Below are 11915 nucleotides of genomic sequence, written 5' to 3' on the forward strand. Positions count from 1 at the left end.
ATATAATGTGTAATTATTAAATAATTAATTGTAACAAAGAAATGTTATTGGTCTAGTGGTAAGGTGCAATTGGACATGAACAAAAGCATTAAGGTACAATTCATTGTTGGCGATATATGAAACAAAAATCATCAACTGAAGACGGTTGTAACGAGTTACAAATTGTTGATATTTTTTCATATTGTTATTATCATATCTTGTATTCGTGTTGGTTCATCTTCTTTGATCCCATGTTAGTTTATCGATCTTCCAATGAAAAAGATGATGATAAAGATATAGGACTCATCCTAAGAAAAATTTAAATGACACCCAAACTAGAGTCCAATTGAGTACCATATCCAAACAGCACAAGCTTGAAAGAAGCTAAAAATCTAACCACCAAAACAATTTCAAAATGTTAAGAGATAAAAGCATTCAATTGTACCCATCATATATAAGCATGGTTTAATCCTATCCTTCACTTTCAGAAAATAACGTTTTCATAGGGACCATATAGTAGCATAATTATTTATTAGAGAATATTAACAAACAACTAAAATAATTTTTAATCAATTCTATGGACTATATGACAGGATGGAAAAGGAAGTATATAGAGACATCATAATTATTCAAATTTTTAAAAATAACAATAAAATAATATTAGGAATGAAAGATAGAAAAATCATGAATTTCATCAACCCTTTTTGCTTGGAGCCAACTTTAATTATTTTAAAGTTTGCTGGCATTTAAATTTTACCTTCATATACATAAACCTGCATACTATGTTAACTCAGTTTTCCAATTTTTAAAAAATTCTCTAACATATTTTTTAATTTGTTTTTCTTGTTGTCAAGTCTCTAACAGATAGATATGTTTTAGCAACCCCGATCAACTAATCAATGCATTGTTCTGCTGTATAATCTGGGGAAAAAAAATCTCCTTAAACTTCTTTGTTTAAACAACAAAAATCTGTTCTCGTAAAACTTCTTTGATTAAACAACTTTGATTTGATGGCTATAGCTTCAACCAAAGTAGAGGCTCCGAGGCGATTATCGGAGCTTCTTAACGAGCAGCAAGAACCGTTCGTGCTAGAGATATACCTACGTGAAAGAGGGTATCGAATAAGAAAAAGCTTGGAGTTAGAGAGTGGATATACTGGTTGTTCTACTACGTCGAATTATAATGTTAAGAACAGCTCAAGCAAACAGAATTCGAAAAAGAGCTCGAATTATCATGTACCGAGTAAGAGTAGCTCTATTTCAAGCATCGCTCGGAGTCTAGTTAATAAACTCGTTTCGAAGAAGGGGAGGAGAACTAGAGCAACAAAAGAGAATGAAGTCGAGCCTACTAATAAATATTCTTCTAATAGCGGCTCAACTACGGTGTCAAATTATACATGGTTTGAGGGCGGTACAGATGGAGATACTATCAGCATCTCATCTCCGGCTCAGAACGAGACTACTCGTGATGATAAGGTAAATTTTTTAGTACTATTTTGTGTATGTTATTGTTGTGAGGTCGGAAACTCATTTATATCTGCTGGCAGTCAGCATCAGATAGATTGATGATTGAATGGAGAAACGTCGAAGATAACAAGCAATGCAGTCCGGATTCAGTCCTTGATGAACTCGATTTTGAGGCTATCCCTGTTTATAATGGTAAGTTTGTTTTATCATAATCTTTAAGTGACGTCAATAAGTTTATACAAAGCCTACAATTTTCATGTGTCAAAATTTGTGTACATAGTGCTAAATTGATTGTTGAGTCATATTTTTGGCACTCTTAAGAAAATTTGAATTCAAATACAAAAGTTAAAAATTGATCAATTCATAATGATATATGGTATTGATAAGTGCGGTTGAAACAGCAAAAAAACCGCAAGAGAGAACACCAGTAGAATCAAGAATAAGGTTTCAGAGAAATGTTTCAGAGGATGCCATTGTATCGGCCTCGCTTTGGGAGCTGCTGGTGCATTTCAGAAACAAGCCAAAGCAGCAAGGGAGGAGAAAACCGTTCCCCGAGTACATGAACTCAAAGAAAGCCTTACAGCACAATCGACAATTGATGTTCGACTGCGTGAGAGAGGCGGTGGAAAGTGGTAAGCAACAGAACAACAGCAACAGAGAAAATGGACTGAAAATGGGACCTGAAGAAATTGGGAAGTTCATTTGTAGAAACTTGAAAGAATGGGGAAAACTGTCTGCTGATAAAACAAACATCAAACAGATACTAAAAATGGACTTATTAGGAGATGATGAATGGGGTGGCTTTGAAGTATGGAAGAGAGAAATTGTTGCTGAAATTGGAAATTGTATCTTTGATGATATTACAGAACATATTATCAGTGACACGATTGATCACTAATGAGTATTAGTATATTTTACATGAGTACGTATATAAGTGTCTGATTCGGTTGTTTTGTGTAAATATTTATGTGTCAAAGTCTCCGTATAAAGTCTATATCGAATTATCAATGACCCAACACGGCAACACAATACCCAAAAAGTACGAAAAATAAATTGAGAGATTTTTTTAGGGGGTTGTATTACTTTTATAATGTATATAATTAGTAATATTTGACAGCACTAGTAATAGGAAAGAATAATATAGTTTGGAATGTATGTTGAAAAAAAAAAAAAAAAAAAAAAAAAAGAAGATTAGTATGTGGATGTTGATGTCATTAACTCAACCACCAACAATAATTAAAGTGATGCAGACATATTTCTGTATATATTTAGAGTTTTTAGACCATATTTGTCGTTCCTCAATCCTCATTGACATGATTAACGGTCTTGGGTCACATTTGCAATTAAATTAGAATAACACATAGCAAAAAAAAAATGAAATTTCAGCTACAAATTATCAAGATAATAAATATTATTAAGTCTAAGTTTGTTTTCATTAGCTAAGAAAATTGTTACATGTATAGTATATGTGGTGTGGACGTGTGGTCTTTGTACACATAGCAGATGACAAAAGTCATTATATTATTGTTTGTTGCTAGTGACCAATTACCTAATTCAATGTAAACCTAATTTTAGAGGCATACACATAAACATAACGAGTGACATGTCCTAATTTCAAATACCAAGATATAATTTTGTTAGCATTTTGTGTGAAATTAAAGAAGAGCCATAAAGATACACTAAGGGACCGTTTGGTTCGCACGGGGTAATCGGAATGGAATGAACAAAGGGAATGAATCGGAATGGAATGAAAATCCCCCAATTTTGTTGTGTTGTTTATTTTGACTAACAAAGGACACACTGCTACCAATCCAATCCCCACACCACCACCACGTAAGTACCCAATTGCTTCACTTCCCACCTTTTCGAGCCACCCCCAGCCACCTCACCACTCACCTCCCCTCCCCCACCACTCGTCGTCCTCCTCCGCCCCTCGCCTCCGTTCACCGTGAGCCCCCGACTACACAATTCTCTTCTCCTTCGAAACCCTAGAATCATTTTCTCTCTCCCCTTAAAATCGTCGGCAGCTCCTCCCACCACCCTCGAAACCCTAGTGTCTAAGTTTTCGAGGGTGGTAGGAACGCCGGTCGGAGATTTTACGGGGAGATAGAAGCTGAATCTGGGTTTTTGCGGGGTTGGGGGAGGTTTTTTTGGGGGGAGAGGAGAGTTGTGAGATCGCGGTGAGCGGCGACGAGAGGGAGGTGCGGCGAAGGGAGGGGGGACAACCGACGGTGAGGGGCTGGGTTTTCCGGTGGTTTTGGTAGGAAGTAGGATGGTGGCATGGTGGTGTTAGGATGGCTAGGGAATGGGAATGGAAATACCGGGGGTGGGGAATGAAGAGGGTAAGGGGAATGGGAAAAAAGGCTTAACAAACAGCAACAAAGGGAATGAGGGTAGTTGATTCTCATTTCCTTTGATGAATACCCCCAACCAAACGACGCCTAATTGCCAAAATTAATAAAATCGAGGTTATCAATCTTTTTTTTTTTTACAAAGGAAACTATCAAAGCACTAGAAAGCATAAAACAGTAACTCCCTGCGACGAGCATCAACAGCAAGAGAATGCGTATCACCCACATCAAATCTCGAAACCTTGCAAATGGAGCAGGCTACAAAAGAGGACAAAATACACCGGAATTCATCGACAATCCAAGTGACCAAAATATCCACCGTACGAGAGGCCGACAGCAACTGCATCATAGCAGAACAGTCAGTGAAAATCCTAAACTTGGTAAACCCTTTTTGACGAACGTGTTGAAGACCCCAGAGGCAGGCTAACAATTCAGAATGAAGAGCAGAACTAGCCATACAAGCCCTAGCCCCACCACCTAAAACCTAAGAAGAAGCAGGATCCCGAAAACACCAACCAGTCCCCGCACAGAAAGAGCCCGAATCCCAAGCACCATCACAAAATAACAAGACGTCATAAACATCCAAGGGAGCACCCTGCAAAATATAAGCTTGAGAACAAGGGGGAAAACCAGGAGGGGAGGAAACCAAGACATTCTCCACTTGGCGAGCTTTATCACTTCTTGCGCTCCAGGACGAGGCTAAGTCAATTATAGTATGCGAAGAAAACACCTCCGAGCGGAATCTGGCCCCATTCCTAGTAAGCCAAATCGCCCAGCAAAGGCCAAAGTGCTTATCTAAATAAACCCAGTTTTTAGAAGTTGCAGACTGCATAATAACACCTGCAAACCAAGACTGAAAAAGGGATGGAATCAACAGGTATCGGAAGAGTACCCTAGGGAACCATATCCCAAATCAACTGAATAAACTAACAACCACGGAAAACATGATCAACGGATTCAGAGGCACAGCCACAGAAAATGCAAGCAGGGTCAATAGGTAGCCCCCATAACACAAGTGAGGACGCAGTCGGGAGAGCATTATGTAAAATCTTCCAAACAAATAACTTCCATTTAGGAAGAATCGGCAAGGCCCAAAAATGCTTCCACCAAGTAGGAGGCAAAACCAAAGAAATAGACGCCAAACAGTGAGAGAGTAAGAAAGTGTAGGCAGATTTAGTAGAGAAGAGCCATCCCTAGTAAACTTCTAGTACATGAAATCATCCATTAATTGCTTCGGGCGCTCCAAACTCAAAATAGCCGAAGCAATGTGCTGCGGGAAAAGATATCGAACAAGAGAAGTCTTCCATGAGAAATCAACAGGGGATAATAACTCAGCCACAGAAGGTCTTTCCGACTCAGGCACAGAATTCTTAAACGAGACCTCCAGACAAGGAACCCAACAGTCATTCAAAATACTAACACAAGCACCTGAACCAATCTTCCAGACCGAACCCCTAGATAACACCGAACAACCAACCAACAAACCTCTACTACCCCAAGAAGGACGAGGACAAGAAATACGGGGTGTAGAAGAAAGTAGATCCGGATACTTGGCCTTCAAGGTTCAGGAAACCAGGAGTTGAGGGTATTGCATCAATCGATTCGATTGCTTAGCCAAAAGGGCTTCATTAAAGGAACAAAAGTTGCGAATACCAAGCCCTCCTAACCCCTTAGGGAGATGTAGTAAAGAAGTAGGGGTCATAGACATACCTCTAGCATCCTTACCAGATTTCCACCAAAACCGGGAGATCGGGGAGTCCAAGCGATCACAAATGGAAGAGGGCACCTTAAAAACAGAAAGAATATGGTTAAACGAAGCGATCAGGATAGAATTTATGATTACCAACTTAGCCGCCTGTGACATCCTTAGAGAAGCAAAAGAAGACAGGCGGTATCAATCTTTGACTTTACACAAATGTTGGAAAGATTGAGGGGAATCACTAAATTTACAATAATCACCAAAATTGTATGGTAGAGAGATAATTCTCATTTAGATTTCACAAAGAGGAAAAATGTGTTCTTATAAAAGGAGTCTTTTCCTATATATAATTGGCTAACAAAGCTCCGATTGATTGTGAATAGAATGAAGCTAAAAAAATAGTTCAATTAACACAATTTCAATCCTTTAGCTAATACGGAGTATGTTTTATGTTTGAGATTTAACCATTGGGAGCATTACATTAGGCTTTGTCAATACAAAAATGGCTCACTAAGCTAGATAGAGGTTTTATTTTTTTTTTCCCGGAGGAAAGCCAAATAGAGGTTGATCTGAGTATTAGCTCACCAAATTCGATCTATGCAAAATTATTATTGAATCTATACTTATATATATTAAAAAGCATTCCTAATTAACAGAATATGTTCCACGTGTTACCTTTTTTAAGTTCGACATGTCAGCAATATGTGCCACGTGTCACTATAAACATGACATGTCACCAACATGTCTTAAGTTACAAGTCTTACCATCTTAGCCATTTATTAATTTTTTTTTTATCCAACAAAATTATGGTTAACTTAGATAAGTTAATTGATGTTTTATTATACTATTTGTTTCCAATATGTAATGATTGAGTTTGTCAATTAAAAAATGTTTATAGCAAGACTTAAACTCGAACCAACAAGTACAAACTAGCAACCCGGGATATCGTGCGGGCCACACACTAGTTTAACATTTAAAAGTCATTCTATAAAACTAATAATCCACAGTTCAATTTGGGTGAGGAGGTTCTTCTTGCGTTGGGCTCTGGTGGCTGTTCTCAATGGTGGTTTAGAGCTCGAAGGTGCGGTAGTTTCTTGTTATCTTCTCTTAGTTTAAAGTAGCTTTGTACTCTGTTTGCTTTTGTTCTTGTTTTAACTTGCGTAGTTTGCTTTGGTTGTTTGGGCTTTTTGCCTAGAGTCTTTGGTTTTGATGTTTTGGCTTGTGCTGGGGCTTCCTTTGGTAGTACCTCTTATGAAGGATAAAGAAGTGTTATCTTTGGGGTCTTATTGGGCAATTTTGCTCTGGTTGTTAGAAATTGCAAGTTCAAGTTCAACCTTGGTTGTGGTGTTGGTGGTCCTATTGAGTGCCTTTATGGGGTGTGACTATGGTTCTCTGGAAGTTATAGGTGAGTGGGTCACCGAGTGTTTTAAAGAGGTTTCGTTTATTAGTAGTGTGGTCTTCCAGGGGTAGGTTTCTGCATTTGGAGTTTGTCGGTTGTAGGTGTTGTTGAGTGGAGAGGTTTGTTGGTTCGTCCTGTTGTTTCGTGGTGTTGGGATGATAAGAGTATTCAGTCAATTACTATCATCCCATTGTTAGTGTTTATGGTGGCATCGTCAGCCATATCTTGAAGGAGGCTCCCCATCTTTAAAGTTTGGGGTAAGCAAAGTCCTCCAATGTCCTGCTCTCTTTGTTGATAGAGTTGCAAGCAGAGAACTTGCATTGTTGTACAAGGATTCTCAAGGTAGAGTCATAAGGAAAAATGACTCTTTTGGTAGTTTTCCCAGACTCCTAGGAAGTAGTTGTGCTTTGACATCCCTGGGAGTGGAATGGTGTCAATGTTCGCGTTTCCTACAACAGGATGCAGTCTTTCGGTCGGTGTTGGTCTCAACAACTTTACTTGTGCTTTTGCTCTTGGGTTATTGCAAGCTTCAGATCTCTATTGGTCCATCTCTAGTCTTTTGGTCCAATTGGCTATTCTTGGTCCACGATGAAGTTTTGGTGGGTTTCTTTTGGTTTTCCCGACTCCGAAGTCAATGGTGTTATGCATTTGGTGGTCTTTATCACGGCTCCAGTTCTTGGTCCTCAACAAAGTTACACAAGGTTGCTAGTTTGCTGTTAGTTTCTTTAGTTTCGTGTGTTCGCTTGCCTTTTAGTTTTTTTTAGCACTTAGGTTGTAATTTGCCTTCTATTTATAAAGGTCTGAAAAAAAAATTGTAAAAAAAAAAAAGAAAAAAATTGATATCAATATTCATGATATTTTCAAAGCTATAAATACACTCACATTGCCATATTTTGAAACAAAAAAATTATTATTATCATTATAGGAGAGGAGGACGAGTAACATTTTTGTCCAAGTGTAGTGAAGTTTGATGGCAAAAATTCATGGATGATATAAATAATGTATAGGTTTAAGAAAGTGGTAGAGAAAGAGATTGTAACAAATCCTATATCGCCCTTTATGGTGATTGGATAATAGAAGAAGAGGAAATTGCAGAGGTTGCGTGTTCTTATTTCCAGGACCTTTATGGCAGAAACAGCAATTCTATCCCAAATCCGATCAGAGAAGATGAAATTACCCAAGGGATTAGGGCATCACTTCTAAGCTTTCTAAAGATCAAAAGGATATGCTTTCTAGACCATACACAAGGAGGGAAATAAAAAACACCTTGTTTGCAATGCAGCCGTGGAAAGCGTTGGGTCCGGATGGGGTCCCTGCCGGGTTTTACCAGAAAAATTGGAGGTGGATACAAGATGATGTTATTGGAGCCGTTCAATCGGCTTTATCTTCAGGTATCCTGAGAGAATTTAATTTCACTAATATCGCCCTTATCCCAAAATGTGATAGTCCTGACTCTATGGACAAACTAAGGCCTATTAAGTTATGTAATGTGATTTATAAGATTATTTCGAAATGCATTACCAATAGGCTTAGAAAGGTGATCAATGATTTGGTTAGTCAATTTCAAAATGCTTTCATTCCGGGTAGGATCATCTCGGATAATATACTACTTGCTCATGAACTTCTAGAGAAAATAAGGAAGTCTAAGAAAGGAATAAGAGGCAAAATTGCAATCAAAACCGACATGAGTAAGGCATATGATAGAATTAAGTGGGACTTTTTGGAAGCAATCTTGTGTAAGTTTGAGTTGCCAAGTCTGATGATTAATACTATTATGAACTGTGTGCGTACTGTCTCATTCTCTGTGATCATTAATGGATGTCCTCAAAAATCCTTTAGACCGGGATGTGGGTTAAGACAGGGGGACCCGTTATCCCCATACCTGTTCATTCTATGTATGGAAGGTTTATCTGGTTTGATTAGAAGTGAAGAGATGGCAGGGAGAATAGTAGGCCTCAAAGTAGCTCAGAAAGCACCAAATATTAGCCATTTGTTTTTTGCAGATGACTTAGCTTTTTTTCTGCAAGGTAAAGAAAGCAATGTGGTGGCTCTTAAGCATATTCTTGACACTTATTGTAAGGATTCTGGTCAAGCGATAAGTCAGAGCAAGTCGGTTCTTCTGGCTAGTCCAAATTCAAAGGAAGAGGATGTAGAAAAATTTAGTGAGGTCTTAGGTATTAGCAGAAGCAACAGTTTTGGGATTTACTTGGGCATTCAAGCAGACTTTGGAACCACAAAAAAAGAAATTTTTGGATTTATGGTGGATAGGGTAAAAGAGAGGCTGAATGTTTGGGACTCTTTGTTCCTTTCCCATGCCGGAAGACTAACACTGATTAAGTTTGTCCTCTCTAGCTTAGGGACTTATGTTCTTTCTGTTTTCAAATGCCCAATGGGAGTTCTTAAAAATATCAATAGCATCATTGCCAAATTTTGGTGGCTAGGTACTAAGGATGGTAAAGGGGTGTATTGGAGGAATTGGAAGCACCTCACTAATGCAAAGGAGAATGGAGGTTTGGGTATCCTTGATGCAAGGTTTTTTAATCAAGCTTTGCTGGCGAAACAAGGTTGGCGTATCATCATGAACACCGAGTCCCTTATCAGCAAAGTTTTTTGGGCAAAATATAGAATTGAGAAGAAGACTCTTTTTTGCAGCAACTGGCTTGGCATTAACACAGGCTCTTGGGGTTGGAAAGGGATTGAATGGGGTCTACGGGTGCTTAAAAGGGCTGCTCGTGGTCTATAGGGGATGAGTGCACTGCTAAAATTCACCATCCTTGGATCCACGGGAACGTGCCGAAGTGGAATGGTTACTATGTTCCCAATAATGATAATGTGGCTTCCTTGCTGTCCAGTAGTGGCTGTTGGAATATGGAATCATGTAACATGATGATTGACAGAGCTACAGTTGACAAGATCAGCACCATTACCACTATGGAAGCTGGCTTCGATGACTTCATCATTTGGAAAGGAGATAGGAAGGGAGTCTACTCTGTCAAGAGCGGCTACAAATTTATCTTTGCTGAAAGGTACAGGTCTGAAGGTACTCAACACTAGCAACACATGACAAATAGCATTAACTGGAAGAAATTCTGGAAATCTCTAGGAGGTGCAAGACAGAAAATTTTGCTGTGGAAGATCTTCAAGGGTACCTTACCAGTGGGCAGTGAGAGAAAAAAGAGAGGACTTGGTAATGCCCACCATTGTGTGTTGTGCAATTTGAATACTGAAAAATGAGAATGGACACTTGGAAACCCTAGAACATCTATTTAGGGAGTGTGTTTTTGCTTGCCATATTTGGAAGGGCTGCAGGTTGGGCATCAATGCTGCTCACCAGTCTAACATCCCTATAGCTAACTGGATCCAAAATTGGCAACATATTTTGTGTGACAGGAAAAGGGGTTTGGAGGAGAGTTATGGCTTGTTACTAGCTGGGTTAGAGAGTATTTGGGAGGTGAGGAATAATATGGTGTTCAGAGGCAACAAGCAGGATGCTGGAACAACGATCAAACTAATGGAGCTTAAGGTAAGAGCTCAAAGGATAAGCAATAGCAGCAATGTGGGAAAGCTGTGTGCAGGTACAGTTGAAGACTATCCACCAGGTTTTGAGGCAGAGATCAAGAATAGGATTCCACAACAGCTAGAGGAAAGGGATATTTTAATTGTAGGAAACAGTGTGTGTGCTACCATTTCTCTTGATATTCAGCAGTCTAAGTGCAGGAGCAGGACTCAATGGAGCTGGAAGCTCATTGGTTTTGCTGACAGCAGCACTAATGTGGAAAAGGTTGTGAAGCAGGGCTTTTCTAACAGTTTGTTGGATGCTGTTCTTTGTGGAATTACAACTGCCATGAGACAGAATCTTTGGCATATTAAAGCAAACACTCCAACTCACAATTTAGCCAAATGGTTACATGAAGATAGTGTAGGACCCTTCCATGCTCGTGATAAAATTCATAAAATTAAGTCTTTACTTCCTAGTTTGCATTGCTTTAGTATCAATAGCTGTAAGTTTATTGGGGACTAGTTCCTTTTCAATGGCTGTCAAAAAAAAAAAAAAAAAAAAAAAAAAACAAATCATATATCATGACTCCATGATGATGGTGTTGCCAAAACACACTTCTTGCAAAATAATCAAGTGATAAACCAAACCAATTCCCACTACTAGTTGTTCAATGGCACACCAACACAAGCAATAAAATACACCATGATTACGTGGAAACCCCCTTCAAGTAGAAGAGTAAATACTAGAAACAATTAGGGAGTCCACCCAATTGCACTTATTATGATAAATGAATGTTACATAAACACATTTTCAAGTCTCATAAGTGGGTACACAATTACCCAACAGCAATCATAAAAGCTAAACTACAAAAGAAGTAATTGAGAAAATATCGCCAAAGATAAGAGTTCAGCGATATCTCACAATCCGTGGTAGCAAAGGCAATCACACTGTTGAAGATGAAGCTTTTGATGCCCCAAACAAGCTGTCAAATTTTGAGCTAAATCAAACTATGAATGAGCTTCAATAGAAGGTGATTTCTAGGACTGCTCGCTAAAAAACATGAATGAACTCTCTTTGAAACCCTATGTGTTGTTATCTCTGTCGCTCACTAAATTTGCTTCCTCTCTACCTCACTTTATTGTCCACAAGTGAGATTACCAAAGAATTTTTTATCAAAGACTTTTGTTCCCCAAAAGTTAACATTTGAGAAGCTACAAAATGCTTTACCAAATGAATAGCCCAAAGGATGGTCTTTAAGGAAAAAAATATTTAAATAAAAAAGCTTTTGTAGGAGATAGTTACTTGACTTTTATCTTTCAAATGGGATTAAAAAACCAAAGTCATTTTTGGAATGATTGTGATCACATTTATGTTCAGTAATCTTCTCAATTAAGGATCAATTTGGTTTAGCCAGCAACACCACACGCTTCTCATCATGTCATAGAATTCTCATCTGAACTTTAAAGAAGGCTAACTTAGATAAATATAGCATGCATTAACTACGTGTTAAATGTAAGGGATC

At 38.5% G+C, this 11915-nt stretch overlaps 1 protein-coding gene across 1 annotated transcript; it reads left to right on the top strand.

The window, feature by feature from the left end:
• Window positions 1–654: 654 nt before the first annotated feature.
• Window positions 655–2631, top strand: LOC110695547. Its single transcript, XM_021872765.1, has 3 exons — window positions 655–1454; window positions 1526–1637; window positions 1847–2631. The coding sequence occupies exons 1-3, from the start codon at window positions 990–992 to the stop codon at window positions 2341–2343; spliced, it is 1074 nt and encodes a 357-aa protein (XP_021728457.1). The 5' UTR covers window positions 655–989; the 3' UTR covers window positions 2344–2631.
• Window positions 2632–11915: the final 9284 nt, after the last annotated feature.

The sequence above is a fragment of the Chenopodium quinoa genome, unplaced genomic scaffold (assembly GCF_001683475.1).
Source record: "Chenopodium quinoa cultivar QQ74 unplaced genomic scaffold, ASM168347v1, whole genome shotgun sequence".
NCBI lineage: Eukaryota > Viridiplantae > Streptophyta > Magnoliopsida > Caryophyllales > Amaranthaceae > Chenopodium > Chenopodium quinoa.

Excerpts from the sequence above, each read along its gene's own strand:
- LOC110695547 (XM_021872765.1), top strand. The coding sequence starts at position 990 with ATGGCTATAGCTTCAACCAAAGTAGAGGCTCCGAGGCGATTATCGGAG. Across the intron at positions 1,455-1,525 it reads AGACTACTCGTGATGATAAG|TCAGCATCAGATAGATTGAT; the intron begins GTAAATTTTTTA and ends ATCTGCTGGCAG. Across the intron at positions 1,638-1,846 it reads GGCTATCCCTGTTTATAATG|CAAAAAAACCGCAAGAGAGA; the intron begins GTAAGTTTGTTT and ends CGGTTGAAACAG.